The 20,229-nt window shown below is 38.2% G+C and overlaps 3 protein-coding genes and 1 long non-coding RNA gene across 10 annotated transcripts in view; 2 read left to right on the forward strand and 2 right to left on the reverse strand.

The window, feature by feature from the left end:
- The window catches only part of scn8aa (sodium channel, voltage gated, type VIII, alpha subunit a), a 50,966-nt gene extending 39,591 nt beyond the window's left edge, over positions 1-11,375 (reverse strand). For 3 of the 6 annotated variants that reach the window (XM_089124444.1, XM_089124445.1, XM_089124443.1), the window contains exons 1-2: positions 10,356-10,751; positions 7,207-7,538 (exon numbers count right to left, since the gene is read on the reverse strand). In XM_089124444.1, coding sequence (XP_088980570.1) covers positions 7,207-7,482 — 276 coding nt within the window. In that variant the 5' untranslated portion in view covers positions 7,483-7,538; positions 10,356-10,751. Of the gene's footprint in view, positions 1-7,206; positions 7,539-9,501; positions 9,594-10,355; positions 10,752-11,241 lie in introns of those variants that run through there. The other 3 variants (XM_089124440.1, XM_089124441.1, XM_089124442.1) reach the window with 3 other exon arrangements.
- On the forward strand, positions 11,312-14,992 carry LOC120463348 (acrosin). The gene is made up of 5 exons (XM_039652380.2): positions 11,312-11,399; positions 12,563-12,743; positions 13,392-13,663; positions 13,954-14,096; positions 14,186-14,992. The coding sequence occupies exons 2-5, from the start codon at positions 12,667-12,669 to the stop codon at positions 14,435-14,437; spliced, it is 744 nt and encodes a 247-aa protein (XP_039508314.1). The 5' UTR covers positions 11,312-11,399; positions 12,563-12,666; the 3' UTR covers positions 14,438-14,992.
- A 107-nt stretch (positions 14,993-15,099) lies between these two features.
- LOC148970637 (uncharacterized) lies at positions 15,100-18,197 on the forward strand. The gene is made up of 3 exons (XR_016147925.1): positions 15,100-16,789; positions 16,884-17,135; positions 17,946-18,197. It is a non-coding gene; the product is annotated as an uncharacterized LOC148970637 (long non-coding RNA).
- dip2ba (DIP2 acetate--CoA ligase B (putative)a) overlaps positions 18,191-20,229 on the reverse strand; it is a 44,299-nt gene continuing 42,260 nt past the window's right edge. For both annotated transcript variants that reach the window (XM_039652378.2, XM_039652377.2), the window contains 2 exons: positions 20,040-20,163; positions 18,191-19,937 (listed from right to left, as the gene is read on the reverse strand). In XM_039652378.2, coding sequence (XP_039508312.2) covers positions 19,685-19,937; positions 20,040-20,163 — 377 coding nt within the window. In that variant the 3' untranslated portion in view covers positions 18,191-19,684. The remainder of the gene's footprint in view (positions 19,938-20,039; positions 20,164-20,229) is intronic.

A 20,229-nucleotide genomic window follows, 5' to 3' on the forward strand; every position in this document is an offset into this window, starting at 1 on the left:
ACAGCACATCAGGACAGCATTTTTTTACAAAGTAATCTGCATCTCCAACACAGCATGGCTACGCTTTGTCTACAAGCATGAGGTGGCAGGATGCTTGAAGTAATAATTCACCCAACAATAAAAAAATAAAAAAATCCCCCAAAAAATTATAACGTAAGAGTTAGGCAGATTATGACGTGCAGGATGGTGATATAAATACATTCTATATCATGCTATATGGTCCATAAAATCCTGATGTATTAAATATTTGTACATTTTGTCTTAAGTTTCAAAATGCTTGTATGAAATATTCTTATTTGAACGAGCCAAAGTGTCTAATGCCAAAGATGACCCCTAGTTGTAGCGCATATATCACTTCTAAATGAATATGCATTTTCAGAAAATGCTTAAGAACACGAACTAGTCAGCTCATCAGCCTTTCAGTAGATAACCTCATAATTGTTTAAATAAAACATGTTCGCTACCATCAAAGTTTCATGGGAGGTAGCATGCATTTGCAGAGATGGGATGCACCCCTGTTCTTCTTTTTACATGCTTGAGTTCAATTGAACACTAAGAAACCCTCTTCAGCACCATAAAGAGTGCCGAGTCAATGCAACCAATGCAGCACCATAGATGTAAGCTGAATATAATGCGAGTAGAAACTCCTCAGAAGAATATAGTTCATAATTTGCGTCATTTCATTTCATTTGGTTTGTTGGTCCACTATAATGATTCATGTTAAAGAAGGACAGCTCAGTAAATAACACTTTGTATATGTAACTAAAGATGGAGAAGAGCTAGATCTATTTGGGTCAGACTGAATCAGGCCACCACGTAAACTACATACTCAGACCTGCTTTGAGAAAAAAAAAAAAAAGAAAAAGATCTGCTCACTGCTCAGCAGCCCCAAACTCTATGTGAGACATTGGAGATCAACGGCATCTTCTCCTGTGACAACGCAACAAGATCCATTCAAAACAGTAGCCCAAACCAGTAGTCACATATGAAACATCATGAGATGAAAAAACAATGCAAAAAAAAAAAAATACATTTGCCCTTTCTCAATATTCTCTGCCTCTGGTTACATGTGCATGTGGGCTTCCTCTTTTTAATGCATGACAGGCTGCACAGCTACTGAAAATTTCATAATCCAGAATGGAGCAGAAAAAAAAGATAAAGAGCAGGAGAAAGACAGCCCAGAGAGGAATGAGTAAGCAGTGAGACCAAGATGGAGAACGAAGAAGGAAACAAAGACATTTAAAACCAAATCGTAAATATAAAAACAAAAAGGGAAAAAAAGAAGTAGAAGAAAAATTCGTAAAACTGGACCCAACCACAGACACCGAATGAAATCTCTTGGTGAAAAAAAACAACAACAATACTGGTGGAAAGGCACTATAAAATAGTATTGGTTCACAAGCCTAAGAAAATAAGCGATTTGTATTTGTATAACATATTACTAGAGCAAACGTATTATATTTATTATTAAAAAAAATGTAAATTACGTTCATTTATTTTAATATTCCAAATAAAGCTTAAAAAACAGGGAGAGGCAAACATAGAAAAGGAGAAAGACAGAGACAACAGACAGAGATGGTGACTAATGTAAAGAGAGTGATGAACAGAGCAGCAAATGGTGAATGAAAAGAGTCAGAAGCTTCCAGAGCTAATAATGCAGCATCTCCCACATCAATAAAAGCTTGTCACATCACAAGGCCAAACCAACAAAAATAAATGAGATGCCAGCATTAGAATAGGAGTATTTCCTGACGTTGAGAGTAGATGCCCTGAACAGATGTGGGGGAGGAGTGAGACGGCCATTATACTCAAAATGTGCACCCCCCTGACTTCCCCAGCCCCCAAACCAGCCCAGCCAAGACCACTCCGAGAGCCGCGCCATCACAGGGAAAAGCAATGGTCTACATGGCACATTTGAAGAGTCCCTCTAAAGATTTATGACCCAGTGTGGTGTTCTGCCTCTTTCTCATCTTTGCACACCCTTTATTAAAGCAAGACATGCTCCTGGATCAACAACAATCCTATCAAACCATCAGAGCCCAAACCTGAAGTCAGAAATGTGTACAAGAATGTTGGTAAAATCTGAAACATCAAAAATCAGAAATTCTGAATGATTAAAAGAGCTGTAACAGTGCTAAGCTCAGGTAAAATAACAAAATTGAAATATAGCTGTGAATTATCGGGGTTCAAGCGCTTAAGGCTTTTATGCACATGCGTAAAAAGGTATTATGTTTCATTTATTAAGCCTGTAACCACCTACATCAGAGATGGAAAAGACCATTTACAGCCAAAGGCAATTTACTATAGAAATATGTTTTTTTAAAGGATTTTAATAGTTATAGGGCCACTTATGGTCCTATCTCCATAAACGTTTATTAAAAGAATCATGCGTCACATGTGCTCATCTAATTTCGTGAATTTCTGAGTATTCGTTTAGGATTTATAGGCTTTTGAGTATATTTTGCCAAGTCCATTTTATAAATGACAGCATATAGTTGCTATCCAAAGAGTAAAGTTCAACATATTTATGATAATTATCGACCTAGAAAGTCTAGACTAGAGAATACGCTCTATGCACAAACCCTGCTGACGTATGTCCGAAAGAATCTCAGCCAGCTTCTTTATTTCTGAAAGCACGTTCTGTAGGCAAAGTGTATAGCGGCAAAACTTAAATGAAATTCATTTTCTCAGAAACGGAGACAACGATTTCAGAAACTGATTCGCTAGTCGGATTTTGCACGATATGAGAGAATACTCACCCTCAAAGTTATTGCAAAAACCTAGGACTAGTGCACAAAAGTGTTTTTTTCAAGTATTTAATGAATGATTTGATTGACAGCAGCGTTTTTTTGAGGCAAGGTTGTTCAGAATGAGGAGATCTAACAAATGATATGTATATCGTGTGTATGTGTGAAACACTGCTTGTTTACTGAGGCGTAAAATTCGTTAGCGCCACCCGGTGGCCGATTTCTTTAGAATTTCTCGAAGGTCTCTAAGGCTGTAAGTCAAACAGGCCCAGCGAGTTTAATTATGATCCATCTCGATTAACCTTATCTGACAGCCGCTCAGACTTCATTTGGCCAACGACTGCCATATTTTCGCCATGCCATTGCCTCGTAGACAATCACCACAGTGCCTTGGACCACATGGCAGTTTTTAAATCAACCGGACTGTTGTGTAGTTATAGCTGTTTTAGTGTTTTTATTTTGTAGAGCCACTAAGTGGCCAGTGGCCGCTTCCGTTTTCACCTGACCTGCCCAATCACTTTTAGGGGAGAATGCCGATCCTTGGAAATTCTAACAATAACAATAGGGTTTTAGCGCAACATGCTTGAACCCCTAATTAAATAGAAAAGAACATTAAAAAAAATAAAGTAAAATAGGAACTTTAAAATAACCTAAAATACAACACTGCATCGTTTAGAATGTTGAAGCTCAATTGGTAGAGCATATCTTGATGGCACTGTAATCAATCTGGATGAAAAGAATGTGCTAAATGCATAAATATAAATCAATGTTGTGGACCCAACTTTTCCAACTTGGGTAAATCTTGTTAAGCCTCTCCGTCTCACAAACTGATTTGTTTTTAATATATAACCATTTCTTTTTATCATCTGTGCTGGAGGACCCAGGCTTCATCAGCTCCTCCAGTAGCAAAGCTTCCTAAGCTAATTGCTTCTGATAGTGTCACAGGTCTGGATTTAAAAGCTGCCAGCTCCTATTTCTCAGCTGGTTTCCCACTATGAAAAGAGCAGCCCTGAGCCTCAAGAATCAGGTTTCACTACTGCTGCAGGCTGCAAGTCAAGCCCAGCGTGTAGAAATTAAAAACAATGAAAGACAGGGAGATCCAATCAACAAGCATACAATCAAAGAGCCATTAAATCCTCGAGAGTGCAGGATAGATCGCCTATGGCATGTGCATGAAAGCATGATCCAGAGATGCATCTAAATATGAAAAAAGGTCTAGCGTGAGCCATTGTTGCAATAAAACTGTATTCAGTTTTGAGCATGATTCAGTTTCTTAGACTGTCTGTTTCACATACGCTCCTCCATGAGGTTTTCATCGGGAGACTGAAATCTCCTTCCTGTGCATGGAGCGGGCGGTTACATAACAGTCAGTGTACGCTGCACGAGAGGGAGGCAGAGGAATGAGACGGAGGGCGAAAGCAAGAGAGGGAGGCGGGGTAATGCTTAAGCACATGCACACATTAAACGAGTTTGTGCATTATTTAGTAAAGTCCGGTGTGTCAGACCCTGCTGAAGTCTCACCACTGCACTTAGCACCGAGCCGAATGTGAACACAGGGCTGAGCTTGTTGGGCTCCATTACATCTCAGACAGAAACGATGACCTCATCTTCCTCCCTTAGGCTACATCTCATAACAACAATTCACTCCTGAAAATCTGTTTGAGGGCTATCTTGCATCTAATATTGCTCATATGCAACAAAAACAAAGCATCATTTTATGATTAGTAACATATCAAGCAACTGTGCATCTGCTTAATAGTCTTGGAACACAAAATGCTGCATTTTTATAATATACACATTTATCATCATAAATTATATTTGAGTGAAAAGTGTAATCGAAAAATTCATTAAAACATTTTATAATGTATCCAAACCAATCCAAACTATGAACTCCACAAGTTTGTGTAAGAGACAATTATGATCATGTCCTTTAACATGATTTGAAAATATTTCAAAGCATGTTTTGAGTTGTAATGGAAGCAAGAACATCTGATCTATTTGAAATAGATGCCATTCTTTTGCACGTTTTTTTTTTTCAGGATTCCTCACAAAAAATATTATATGTATCCACATATATAATAGGGTTCCACAAAAATATTAACACCAAATCAGCATATTAAAATGATTTCTGAAGGATCATGTGACACTGAAAACTGGAGAAATGGCTGTTGAAAATCCAGCTTTGCCAGTACAGGAATAAATAGGAATAAACATTTCAAATTGCAATAAAATGTACAATATTACTGTTTTTTTGTATTGTATTTTTGTCAAATAAATGCAGCCTTGTTGAGCATTAACCATTTCAAGTTTTTGGTCTTTTCATGTAGATATAGCAACACTAAAAAGCTTTATACGAAACACAGATTTCTCCTAAACAGCGACATTAAAGATTTTTAAATGGCCAAACTCACTTACTGTTGAACAGGGGCTTGTTCGTTGTATGTGGATCACTCAATTACCTGGATTTCACCGTTGACGATTTGATATGACCCAGGATTGATTGGTTCTACAAAGCTCATCCTGGAGTAGCTATCGTAGCAAACGGGATCAGATTGCATCTTTTTAAGTCTGTCCCAGTGACTGCTACTTTCTTACCAGAGTACTTAATGAACCTGGGACAACAATAATAATGATTTAACTAGTGATGCACCGATATGAAATCTGTGGCCGATACCGATTAAACCGATATTAATATTGCTGTTGTGGCCGATACCGCTATTTACTGATGTCGATATATATATATATTTAACGATATAAAACTGTTTAGGACATCGCACAAGATTTGTCTCAACACAGAAAACATTTCATCACTATCACAATAAGCATTGTTTATTGAAAGTGTGGTTTATGTAATCTGAATTTGTGGAAAGCTTTTCAGAGAAAATAAGACAACGTTATTTTAGCACAATTCACAACCAGCAGTAGTTCAGAAATAAAAAAAAAACGTTGGTCTTCCGAGCTTCTACTATCGTGTATTCTCAAAGATATTCAGTCAACTCAATTCATTAATATGCGCAAGGGAGGGAGAGAGAGCAAGACAGTTTGAAGACGGTGAGAGTGCGCGCGACCGGGGCTTTCACTTTCTCTGCTCGTTCTCTCAGTTAAACAAGCGCAGCAGTCAGTCATCTACATCACTCACAGGTCAAATAAGGCTTTGGCGGGACAAAAATACACCTTAGGCTGACAGAAAGCAAGTTCCAGTCTTCTTGCTCTTAATGTTTAAACTGACAGGACTTGCGCTCCTAATGTATGCGCTCGTGCAAAAACAAACATCCCCGCCCTCACACTCACATCTACGCACAGGTCAAATACACAGGAACGATTATCGGCCTGTTGACATCAGCCCTATTTTGACATCGGAACGATACCGATGTGTAAAAAAATTGACCATATCGGCCGCCGATATATCGTGCGCTACTGAATTTGAAAATTCATTTGTAGTCTTAAATGTGGACACAGCCAGTTTTACTCATTGACATGATTTATTTGTGAGGGGAAAATTACTTAATAATTTGATTGAAGTCTTACACACACAATGTACAGTTAGTCTGAGCCGTGCATTCATTTAAATAGTAACAGCTATTATGGGAGTGCATTTATGCCACGCAGGAGATGCAGAGTACAGTACTTCGTAAAAGAATGCTGTCCTGATGTGCTGTCAAAATGAATTAATGTTGTCACGGCACAGGTAAAATTAAATTAATTTCTCATTACAGCATTGAAATAAAAATGTAAAGCCTGTACAAATATTAGAAATTGTGACATAATGGAAATAATTGGGAATCATGTAACAAACATCATACAATTAATTTATCGATTATAACATTTATATAATTTTTGTCGCTTGGCTGTTTCCTTATAAAGGTCCAGAAATTCAAAATTCAAAATTTTCGTCAGGTGTGTGATGTTCTTTTTTAATATGATGTCATTACATTGCTGTATTTCTGCCACCCAATCGCAGCATCGTAGTTTCAAGTATTGATATATCTGCCCATTCCAATGAACGCAAGAACATGCAGTAATCAACCTAATCCAGAAATTTTAATCAAATCCACAAATTTGTTTGTTTAAAGAAACAAATTATCCAGAGATCAGTTATCATGATTAGAATATCTGGCATCTTTCAAATCATCTCAGATGTATTAAGGCGAGGTACAAAGGATGGACCCCTGTTCTAAAACAGTGCGCTCTTCCTTAAAGCACTGAAGTGTTTCTTTTGGCTTTTCACAGGAGGAAGTTATCCATAATTTAATATGGTTAACGTTATCATGTATCAAGTATATCCTACAAGAAACATACATGATTACCATCAGGCGTTTTATATATATATACAGTATAACTAGTGGACTTAAAAAAGGTTAAAAAACATCCTCAGCATCTCCAACTCTGGAATGATCCAAGGTGAGATAAGGTAATGTGTGAATGCAGTGCACATGAAGAGCCAAGATGATGCACTTACTTTCTGATTAGCATAGAAGGGATCTAAATCTTCCAGTGGTGTTGCCACCATGCCAGGAGGGATGTCGCCGTAGATGAAGGGCAGACTCTTGCCCGCCTCCAGGTCACTGTTAGGCTTGGGCTTGTTCTCGTCGTCATCGTCGCGGTAGCTGCTGTCTGGCTTAGGAGGCGGCTTGGCTTTCTCCTCCTCGATGCGCTTCTCGATTTCACGCAGAGATTCCCTGGTAAAGTATTTGAAGCTGTCAGGTCCTGGCGGTGCAATAAGGGGTGCAGCCATGTTTTCATCCTGCAGCAACTTCTTCTCCTGTTATGTACCCTCCACGGCAGCTAATTCTATGCGGGAAAGAGAAAAGGACATTAATGGACATCTAGTTCATAAAGTCAGAATCCTATAGCCGTCTCACCCACAACTTACTTACTGCCAAAAGTTGTATAAATTTAGCCAATGAGATATGCCTTATTTACGGCAGCGCCATCTTTGATTTTTAATGAGAATGAAAGCGAGGCTGTGAGGGATAGACTTGCATCTCTTCAATGGGCTGTACTGTTATTTAATGTGTTTTCAGATTGTTCTGCTCATGAAACACTGGAAAAATATCTTTCAAAGAAATGTCAGTTGACAAAAAAACTCCCGACAATGTAAGCTGTGGAAAATTGTAAGTAATCTAGACTCTTTTTTCAGCTTTTTACAGCGGATGCCATTGGAAACACGGTAAGTCTATCCCTCACAGCCTCACTTTCATACCTGTCATGGCGCTGCTCTGAATAAGGTCTATTAACGCTTGCCAGATCAAGAGCTTTCCAGTTTTGCATGCAATATTTTCAGTAAAGCATTTTGCAGATGCTTTCATAATTTTTTATCAGTTCATGCATTCCCTGATAATCAAACCCATGACCTTGATGTCATGATACTTAGCTAATATCAATATTGTATTACTTTAATGTCTATGCATTTATCTGGGTGTAGTAAAAGATATGCATTAGAAAAAAACTGAATCATATCATATTAAGGACTCTTATTAAGTCAGCTTAGCTGCAAAAACACTATGTGATGGCATGGCAACGTTTTGTGTGACTATAATCATTAAGATTAATTTCATTAATATTTGTATATATTTTACTTCTCTTCAATAGAGATCTGAAAATGGAGGAATCGAAAAGTTTAGGACTTAAAGTTGCAATGAAATGAAAGTAGTGACAGACCAGTCAATTGTAAAAAAGGGGCGGGGTATAAGCTGACAAAGTGATTGGAGAAGTCTGGCATATGTCATAATTGTCAAAATTACAAGGTTAAAAAAACAGTTAAATCATTCACAAGATCTAACATTTACAAAATAGAGAGTGAATTTGCGAATGATCACAATCTACACTTTGGTTATTATTTATACCACTTATACTTAAAACGCAATACACGAGCACCCATACAAGCATACCCTCCCCCCATCATTAGCTTATGGAATGATAAAGTCTTACTGAACAATACTAGCTTGTTACATCACCCACTCACACAAACTGATATGTTGAGCTCTGTGCAGGAAAGTAAAACGCTAAGCCTTGCATCTAAAAATATTACCTTACACATCAAAACAATCTGTTGCTAAATTGAGAGCATGTTAAAGAGGGACTGGCACTAGATCCAGGATGAGTCATCAACTTCATGAAAAATGAAAAGCACCCTCCATTATGAGCAGATGAAGGTGATACTTAATGTTTGTCACTTCCCATGGTATGGTTCTTTTGACTCATTGTGATGGATGTTTCTATTTTTGATGAAAGGGTTCAGGGAGGATGTAAACTGGATTAGAAGATCCCACATTAGCAAAAGCAGATTTTAGCAGAACCTGTCTTCCCTATGAACAAAATCTCTACTGAGATGTCGATTTGGGACATGCGTTATGTCCCTAAGGCATCATAGGAATAGGAAAAAGGAATAGGAAGCATAGGAAATGGGGTGGGTGAAGGGAGGCGTGGTGAACCACACCATCTAAAAGCTTGTGTGCATTTATGGGCCAGACACTTAACCAAACCATATCCTGATATTACATAGCTACTTAACTCACTTTTAGCCTTTCTCTCCGTCCAATTCCACAGTTTTGTTTCATAAATGGTGTTTGGCATTTCCAGTCTGCCTTTGAAGTAAATCAAGCAAATCAGACACGTGAACAAAATATCAAAGAATGTGACATAACAGACACCATTAGGGGCACAAGTCCCTTGGGTATATAGATCTGATATCATTTCAAGACCTGCTGCAAAAAGCAGCTTAAACCAGCCTGAGCTGGTTTGTTGGCCTTACCTGGTCTATTGGCAGATTTTAAAGGGGTTGTTGGCACTTTCTACCTGGTCAGGCAGGAAGACCAGCTTAGGCTAGTTTAAGTTGATTTTTTTCTCTCTCAGCAAGTCAAGCAATGAAACAGGAAAACAAAAGAAATGATTAACGTTATCCTAAACAAATCAAAGCACCCTTTCATTAGTCTTATTGGTGAAACAAGCTGGGCTTTTGTGGTCCAAACAGCACAAACAATGGCAACTTACTTACAGGAGCTGTCCTATCAGCACCACAACATAAAAAGGGCAAGGTTTTTATTAGCTGTAGAAATGTTGTATTCACCTTCAGATTGGTTAAACAGTAGTGTTCCAAGACAGTTAACAGAAAACTCAAATATCTCTATGCCTTGAATTAAATTATTTGAAATTTTACAGTGCTAAATAGATAAAGGATATGGAGTCAATTTATGAAGTTATAAAAATGGTGTGAGGGAATCCGTATCTGTTGAACGAGGTGGGCCGAAACGTCTAGAAATAACGTTACCAGAAGAAGATGCTGGCCTAACCGTGAACACATGATAGCTTTAGAAAATGTCAGCTTATGTACAGATGTGAGGAGATGGGTACATTTAAGAAGCATTATGAATAAAATTATGGATTCATTTTCATCATTCATATGTCTTTCGTGCTTCTGTGCGCCACAGAATTCTCTTCTACATCAAAGCGACACCTTAATGTCTTCATATGCAAAATACCTGTCAATAAATGATGCAGGAGGCTATTCGCACATAATCTCTGTAACAACAATTCCTTCAAACAAACCATAACCTTATTTTAAAAACGTCAAGTTGTATTATGTGATTGAATGCGCAGTGGTCCTACCTTATTTCAGCAATGTTTGGTCACGAAATCCATGGCTTAGCAGCACAACGGTTTCACGAACAACGTCTTTGCGTTTTCCGAAACGTTGTCACATCTTCCTCTGTGACAGAAAACAATTTTGCCTGAAAACTAACGTTTATAAACACTCCGACACCTTCACGAAAGCGGGCCGAAGCCACGAAGGAAAAACGGAAAATACTGCAGTGGTTTTTTTTCTTCTTCTCGCTCTCTCGCCGTATTTACCCTTTATACAAACAGCGCAAACATGTTTCAGTCATATAATCCGGTTTGAAAGCGAAAAGTTATTAGAAAACAGCGATATATCTCGACGATGTTGTGCAAGGTTTCTGCTCTTGAGGAACATAAACAAGAAAATGTAGCATTCCACACCCGTGCAACCTGCGTCCACCCTACAATCAATAAGCAGCCAAGCATGTTGTCATTTGAACGTCTTAATTGCAACGAATCATTTAAAACCTGTCCACATGTGTATTTTTTCTCATTTGCTTAGCTTGACATTCGATTACTGCTGACAATAAGACCTTTATTCATCTGAGGGTAACGTTACAAGGCTTACAGATCACGGCATTGATCATGCAAGGCTATAACACACCACATATATATAGCGTTGGAAGAATTGTGTTTCATATCATGACATGTAATTTGAGAGGGGGAAATGAAAATGTCTAATCACAACAAAAATTGTGAGTTTATAAAACGTCATTTCAGTTATAAGGGAATAAAAGGCGAATTTCCCTTTTGCGAGGAGCGTCCAGCAGTAAACCCCCCTCAGCGTGCAGCATCTCTGCGACATTCACTGACAGTGTAATGACTTCCATCGCACGGAATAAACACCGCGAGAGCGATATTGAAACACAATACTCACTTAACGGGTATCCAAAAAATCCTCACTGCACTGCAGATGTCGAATAAATTCGGAAGAAATTGCGGATGTCGCCATATTGTTGCTGCTACCTTCCTTCAGTGTGCACTGTTACCCTGCATATTGGTGACTCCCAGCAGTAAGGGAGTGTCGGCCAATAGGTAACGTTACCACCAGTTCCACAATAAAAGGCGTTAATTTCAGTTCTGTTTCATTGAATCCCAGTTAGGTCCTTGTTCGAGAATGAGGCGTTTCAGGAATGACGATTGATACCGTGTAGCTATAATGTCTGAATCAAAAATAGCCTACACGGCCACATTGTGTTTGAAATTATTTTAAAAACGTTTTTTTCCACGCTGAATAAAATAAATAGCTCGCTGGCTTGGTGTATTATTATGAGCGACACACTCGCATGCAGTTCGTCTAATGTAATGGCTGTTTCTAATTGTAGCTAGTTTGTAAAGGATGACGTTTACAATCATTTTACAGCATAGGTATGTCATGAAATTGGTGGTATGTACTGTATAAAACACATATGCTATTATCTGCATTTAAAGTAGCCTAAAGATTTGAAAATGTTGATTTGCATGTCTTCCTTGTCATGTTCTTCTTTCATGACATTCTCACAGTAGGCTATGAACGATGTTACGTCACTTAATCTTTTCAGATTAGTCTACCTAATAATCAATGACAAGGACACCCGATAGTTCTATCTGTCTTCTTTCTGTCTCTCTCGTTTTGCTTCACATTTAAAATGTTTAAAACGGCTCTACAATTAGTCTTCATTAGTAGCACGCTGCTTTCTGGGATTGCAGGTATTTTATTATTATTATTAGGCTATTAATTCATTTAATCCCAGAGATGTATACAAACTGCATACTTTTTTTTAAAAAACAACAATATTTCAGAAAACGTTAGTGGAAAGTATGTCTGTTGTTTATGGTCACAAATTGTAATCGATGGGAGTCAAAAATTAAAAGGTATCATATAATGTAATATTTATTTATATCATCAGGCAATTCTGGGAAAACAAAACAACTGATAATACAAAAATAAATGTTTATTTTTTCCATTTAAATTCTACAATTTTATGATGCAATTCAATCAATACTTATTAAAATCGTTCTTCCTATGCCTCAATTTCTGACAGAGACATCTAAATACATTATAAGACCTTTTAAATATTACATGCATCAAAATGCCTTAAATGTCACTGCTGGCTAAATGGGTTAATATTATGTACAGACAGTGGTATCATCAGTGGTTATGGCCCAAAAAAGTGATCAGAAGTGTTCAGTGCAACTGACTATAATGCTCTTTTAAGGTTGTGGAGAGCGAACTTTGCAGGGTCCATCAAAGCCGTTTCGAATTGCAGGAGGCCATTCTGCATTAAAAGGTGCATGGCCTTGGCAGGTGAGCATACAGAGGATGTCGAGGCATATCTGTGGTGGGTCCATCATAAGCCATCGGTGGATAATCACAGCATCCCACTGCTTCAGAAATAGGTGAGCACTTTGTGATTCTCCTCCCTCATAACATATAACATTTGTGTGGAGTTTTCACATCTCATTATTTTACCTTTCAGCAATGATTTTTGGTTTGCAGAAGCAAACAAGTGATACATTTGATACATCTGAGCATATATTTTCAATTTTCTATTTCAATTTATTTTCAATCATTGCACAGATATAGGCCTACATATATCATGCATGCATAACCAAAAAAAAAAGGTGTAAGCTGAAGACTATGCTTATTATGCCCAGCTTTTGTACATAATTACTCAATTAGCATCAATTTTCTCTCAGGATTTAACTTTCAAAATAAAAGTACATTTACATAGGAACATTTCCAAGATGTTTCATAGATGAATACAAAGGTCTCAGACATCATTTCAATAGTTGACATATAATGTAGTAGACAAATTATACACATTTAGTTAAATAAGCAAGAGTAGGTAATTGCTCTAAAATGATATAGGCCTATAACGTTACTTGCAGTAATGGTTCAGTTAATTATACCTATGCATATTTTTTTTAAATTAGCATTGAATGTAGTCTACTTACTACACCAAACATTTTTACACACCCAGAAAATGCCTAAAACAATAAAAGCAACTTCATTTCGCATCCATCTTTTGCATCTTTCTTTTATAGTAACAACTATAAACTACAAGTAGTGGCTGGAGTGAATTCTCGATCCACGCGAGAAAAGGGTGTCCAGTATCGCTCAGTTCAGCAAGTGATCCTGCATGAGAAGTTCAACCGATCATATTTTGAAAACGATGTGGCACTATTGCATCTGCATCACTCTTTGCATTTCACAAATCATGTGCAGCCTTTGTGTATGATTGAAAATGAAATGGACGAGAAACAACTCAGCTTCGGCTCATGTTACATCACTGGTTGGGGCAGCTCAGTGTTACAAGGTTAGAGTTTAAATATCCAAAAACAGTCCAAAACTCAAAATCTCTCCATTATTACCAGACGATTAAGATTACCAGCAGAATGTGTAATATATTATCAGAGAGGAGCTCTATTTTTGGCATCTTTCTGGCAGTTAAACTGTTTTAATGAGTTTGTATAATCAGTTCTCCTTTTTTTTTTTTAAAGTTAGCCTATTAAAGATTGTTCCTATTGATTTTTGATGAGATTTTAGAATTATGCTTATTTCTTGATCAAAAAAAAGAATCTCTAAAACATTTTATTGTATTTTAAGGAATGTTAGTTGACACTCTTCAGGAAGCTGAAGTTGAGCTCATTGATACTGGAATCTGCAACCAGAGAAGCTGGTATAATGGCCATGTTAATGACAACATGATCTGTGCAGGATTTGACAAAGGGGGTGTTGACACATGTCAGGTATGTCATCTCATTATATCAGATTTCAGAGTAACTGGTCAGTGATAGACAGTGATTAACAATATCTGTTGGAATACTCTTCGATCAAGGGTGACAGCGGAGGCCCTCTACAGTGTTACAGCCAAGACATGAAGAGATTTTACCTTTATGGTGTGACAAGTCATGGAGCGGACTGTGGATTGCCAAAGAAACCTGGCATATATACTCGTGCTAGTCGGTACACAGTCTGGCTGAGCGAAGCTCAAACAAGATCTGTATCTGCTGCCTCAGTCACAGATCTGACAGTTTTTAAATTATTCTCAGCCCTGTTTTTCTCTGCCTGGATGGGCCTGTTACTGTGAGCCATGCCCCATCAAATGCCAGAACATCTCTGCAGCTTTACCCCCATTTTAAATAAAATCTCTCTCAAATGATGGTTTGGCTATATTGACGAGTATTCACAAAAACACAGTCAGTTATGATGTAAACAGAATGTAAACAGTTGAGAAAGAAAACGCATGTGTAACAGTATAATGAATCTGTGAGTCAGCTCTTAAAGTCACAGCAGCCTAATATATCTGTTGCCAAATTATGATAACAATAAAAATATCTATATGGAGGATTTTCCCCAAGGTATCGATGTCAAAATTGTGGCTAGTAAAAAATGCTGGGTGGCTAGTAACTTTAGGTCCCAGAAAACTATTTCATTGAATGTACCTCAAGCCTGGACAGAGTTGTTCAAAAAGACTTTCATGTTTTTTGCACCTTCTACTTTGATCTACACAGAAAGATTCAGGTACTGTTTGTATGGAAGACAATGTGGATAATGTTCCACATAGGCCTATAAAAAATGTAATCATTCACTATATTATAGCTACTAGTTCTATTGTCTGACAACAAAAAAAGATAGGAAATGAAAACAGCTTTATTTGACATTCGGCTATATCATATTAAATAGAGCATTAATTTAGAGAGAAAACTCACTAGGCTGACAGAATGCAAGTACAACGAGGTGACGTCATTAATATGCTAATTAGTGTGTGACGTCATCAAGCGACTTTTAGGGAAGACCTTACTTTCCTTAGAAAATAGTTGGCAACAGTGCTCACTGCATCCGCCTAATCTCGACTATAGCTGCGTCTCAATTCGCATACTATCCGTCCTAAATATTATTCGAAAATAGTATTAGTACGACCCAAATCATAGTATGTTGAAATTAGTGCTCCAAAGAGACCCGGATGGTCTACTATTTCCGGTCAGAATCCAAAGTACAGATCGACGCACACTCCGACAGCTGATATTGCCCACAACCCATTGCGCGTTGGACGAGCGTTCGGTTAGAACTACAAACACGAGTGAAAAGAGTGAAAACTACAGACATGGAGGACTCGCGAGTCCGACGGTTATGTAGAGAGGTTTAGATAAATGGGTTTGAGTGATTATTAATTATCAGAATCTAACCTGGCGAAAATGTATTTGCAAAGATACGTTTAGCAATTAAATTTAAATGCATTATTATATCCAAATTCCAAACACATGTGGAGAGTCCTGGCATGAAAGACCTATGACTGGCAGATGAAAGTGCAATGACATTTCTCTCTGAAACCGTAAGAAATTAACTTAGATTGAATGAAGGATTTTTACTGTGACGAGTTGATTGACATAGCAGTTTACGGTGACGCACGCGACAGAGCGGTCCGTTAAAGATGGCGAAGTAGTATCAGAGCCCGTCTAACGGAGAGCCTTGGCACTTCCTATTAGCCCAATTGTGTATCATCTTGGTTGCAGTTCCATTAGAATTCCACTGGAGGCGATCACGGGCGAGTGCAGAATGAATGGGAGTCTATGGGGCTAAACGGCTAAATGTGTCTCTTTCACCTGCTTGTCGTTAAATCACCATAGATTTTATTGCTGATTCCGCAAGTTCAATATAGATTATAGGCCAAAAGTCGAATGAACGAGTACTTATGTCCTTTTGATTTCTTACAGGTTAGGCCATTGTTGGCCAGAACACGCTAGCATTCTGCTATTGTGTGACGTCATCACATTTTTGAATGGATTTTTAGAACAGATAAGTGAACTTAAAAATGCAATTTTCAGCTGAGTGTATTATCTTAGCCCTCCCTTTTGAATGCAACTTTCAAATTACTTAACAAAAAATTACATCCTGAGAAAAGTGGATTTCTGGGGGTGAAACCCCATTGACTCGCATTCATTCTGCACTCGACCGCGAGCGCCCCCGCATGGACAGAGACGTGTTACTGCAGCCAGTCCAGAAACCGGAAGTAACCAGCCAGTGCCAATTCTCTTCAATTAGACATTCTCTGGTAGTATGTCCCAAAGCTTGCATAGTCTTTTGCTACACACTCAAAAGTATTTTTCTACACAAAAAAAGTACATACTTTTAGGACGTAGTTAGTATGTAGGCGAATTGGGACACAGTATACATTTCAGGCGAGGCAAGGCGCATCTCAAACAAGCCTGTTGTTACGAAAAGGGTGAAGGGTGATTGGTTGATTCTTGTCACATTCTGCAATCTAAAAATGTTGAGATTTGTTTCATCTGGATACGCCTGGAAAAAAGGTTTGAAATACCGAACTTGAGAACGAAAAACGCGAAATGAGAACGTACTGCCAGAGGTACGGCCCATTGGCATATTTCATGGAAGTTAGAATGCACATCCGGTTCAGTGTTTGTTGTGTTTCACAAATCAGGTAATATGTCCACTTTAATCCTAAACAGACAGACACATAAGTTACGATCTACGATCTACTTACTCACGCAGTGTTGTTGCACTTTCTCCCATAGCAAACTTTTGATCCGAGCAGGAAGCAGTAGATTGGATGTTGATGATGGGTTCACACAGAAGTCAAAAGTCGCCAGAATTATCAAACACAAAAATTTCAATCCTGTCACTTTGCATTACAGTATTGCTCTTTTTAAAATGGAGACCCCTTTTGTGTTTAATAAGTTTGTCTATCCCATCTGTCTGCCCGATAATGCTGTTGATGAACAAATTTGGTTCCTGTCACATCACAGGATACAGCGCTCAACCTGGTGGTGAGTAGACACTGCAGATATGTTTACAATAGTGGCTGACTGTAGATGTTGCAATTTTATTTATTTATTTATTTATTTATTTTGAAATTGAAAAATGCGGAATTTTGAAATGAAAAATGCGTAGGAACCGTGATTTTTGGAGTGAGTTAAGCTACTTATTATGTGACCTTAAGCCTGTTAAAACCTGCAGACAAATCTGGCTGGTACACTGAACTGCTATGTCAGAATTGAGCAGCACTACTATTTGATTGGAATTCGAGTAAAGGCCACTTCATGTGGAGAACCTAACCGACCAAATATTTATTTGAAAGTCTCCACCCTCTATTATTGGATTGAGCTTCAAACAAATATAACATTTCGCTGAAATCAAACCGGATTTCTCACTCCGTGTACATAGTCAGTTAGGTAGTGCATTTATGTTATAGTTTTAAGTTCTGAGTGTAATAAATTTTTAATTTCCTCATTTATATACTTATAAATGTATTTATCTAATTTCAAGTTCTGAATTGAGATTTATCCTGTGTGCATATTATATAACTTTGTATATAAGACTACTTAAACTTGTGTACATGTGTCATGATTGTATTGACATTAGAATTACAGTGATTATTAAGAATCAGAGGATATTTCTGACCTCTGGTGGACAAATCTGAATTTAGCCTGTAACTTGCAGTAGGTTTTATTTAATGATTCCTGATAAGCTGTAATTGTTTTTTTTCAGTTGTTATAAATAATAGTGGATTATTCCTAAAGGTATGTGTGGATTATTTGAGGTCATTAATATAATTTCTGTTTACCTTTTCCTCACAGAATTGGTTGATTTTAAAGGTGGAAGAGCACTACAATTTTAACACTGTCTACACCAGACACGCATGACGAAGCAGATCCGGACGTGGTGCAACACAACAAATTTGCCACAATAAACTGATATTCAGAAAACTATTTCTGACGTAGTTAAAAGTCTCATCTAGTGTAGAAACGGTGTGAGGCTCATTCGACTGTTCCTTATTTGCACAATGCTCAGCTGATGTTACTGTAGTAAAGACAGTAAAGGATTCATTGATGACAACAATAAATTTAATTAACATAAAACTTTATAAATTTTGCACCAACAAACAATATTTTGACAATTAAGAAATGAGAATTAAAAATACAAAAAGAAAAAAAAAATGTTATGAGAATGTGTGCATTGTTAAAGAAAAGAGCTGCACAGAATTTCACATGTAAACAATCTGCAGAAAGAAAGAATATTTTGATATCTAAGGCCATTTTGAAATAAACAAGTTAGGTGCTAATACATTTTATTAGGATTGAAAAGATCTCACATTCTCTTTTTTTCCCCATATGTTGGAAAGCCTTGGTTAAAACACTCTTACTTTCAACCACACTCTCTCAACAAACATTCAACATTGAAGGGTTGTTCACACAGACAGAGATTTGCAGCAACACCATGGTTCACACTCGGCCACCTCAGTTTCGGCGTGAACAGGGCTTACGAGAAACAGAATGACAAAACAGATGTTAAACTTGAAAATGATCTATTTTGTGACTGCTGTAATGTGTAAAAATATCTGTATTGTTTTTGCATTATGTTCTTGAGCAAATTATGCTGAAAATTGCCATCAAGTATGAAATGTCAGTCAAGTTTTTGTACAGTGACACCAGTGAGACACTACAATATATAGACTACACACAGACACCTTCCATCTATTCATCTTTCCAGTCCCTTTACACACAATCAAAATGAAGACAGAAACATACTTTAGGCATGGAAATGTCTTCATCTTGAGGTTTCTGTCACCTTCGATATACACGTTTAATGCATAAAGATGTCAAGTTACAAATGTATTCGGTTAAAATTGCTGTGCTTTCAGTGAGGGCAAATTCCTCCTCACCACAGTTCACTAATGATGTGCATTATAGTTGGCAACGTCGGTAAAATAAAAAACTTTATGCAACAATAAAATGTGGTGCATTCATTTTAAAACCATTAAAACGACTAGCAGTTTCGAATAAAAGAAGATATGTTTGTTTTGCTGGTGATACCGTTGATCCATAAAACTAAGTTAGCACTTCCAGAATGAAAACTGAAGGACTCTCCTCTAAGCACTAGCTCAGGAGAGGAGATAAAGTGCGCAGAAAAGCTTCATGTAAGTCCCTCGGGTCTCACTGCGAGAGCACAAGCGCTGCTCTGTGGAAGAGGCATTTCGGAAGTGGCACCAAAAGTTAGACATCAAAGTCAATGCAACTTGTGAAAATGTGGTTTTAAAGGGCAGAAATATGTTCTAAAAGAAGAGCACCACCCTCCCAGATGTCCAGGGAGGGTTGGATGGCTTAAGCCGGGTGACCGCCATTGGTCGAATAGGCCACAATCACATTGAAGAGAACATAAAAATATGTACAAGGCTCAGCGCAGAGGCAGAAAGAGGCCTAGCCAGCTTCTTCCTCAGTGTCCAGTTGTGTGCTAATGGCACAGAGGAACAGATGTGTTGTGAGTGGACCATTGGGTGCCACACGTTGAGCATTAAGCACTTCAGTCCACTCCTGGCTCACATGTTGTACGCCACATAGATGGGATCCAGCTGGTCGGCCAGGAAGGAGTCGCGCAGGTGCATGCGTTGCTTCTCGCCCCGTGAGTTGATAGGAATGACGCCGGGGTCCACGATGACCACTACACCAACGATGAGGTGATGCTCTTTCAGCACAACGTTAGTGACCAGGGGAACCAGGTCGAGAGCTTCCTGCTCGGACCCACTGAGCTCCACCACGACCACCAGAAGATTGGTCCACGTAAAGACGGCACTGTACGATGAAGCATACGATCCAATCAGAGGCAGGAACTATCATTTATAGTGCAGTAATTAGAGACCGATACGTGCAGACAGGAAGCGTAAATGTTCTCACCTCTCAGCGATGCTGCGGTGCGCCCGAGACACAGAAGTCTCAATGTCAATGGGATGATAACGCAAACCTCGCAACTCCAATGTTTCATCAAGTGAACCGACCACAAACAGAGCATCGTGGCGATCTGGTGGATGATAAACCACAAGAAAAGGTGAGACAGTGGACCAGCACTATATTGTACCATTTCTGA

The sequence above is a fragment of the Pimephales promelas genome, chromosome 20 (genome assembly GCF_988280905.1).
Source record: "Pimephales promelas chromosome 20, fPimPro1.hap1.1, whole genome shotgun sequence".
Lineage (NCBI taxonomy): Eukaryota > Metazoa > Chordata > Actinopteri > Cypriniformes > Leuciscidae > Pimephales > Pimephales promelas.

Bases quoted from the DNA above. Each gene is read 5' to 3' on its own strand.
- LOC120463348 (XM_039652380.2), top strand. From the start codon at position 12,667: ATGTCGAGGCATATCTGTGGTGGGTCCATCATAAGCCATCGGTGGATA. The intron at 12,744-13,391 runs GTGAGCACTTTG...TTTCTTTTATAG, and splicing joins TCCCACTGCTTCAGAAATAG to TAACAACTATAAACTACAAG. The intron at 13,664-13,953 runs GTTAGAGTTTAA...TTGTATTTTAAG, and splicing joins GGGCAGCTCAGTGTTACAAG to GAATGTTAGTTGACACTCTT.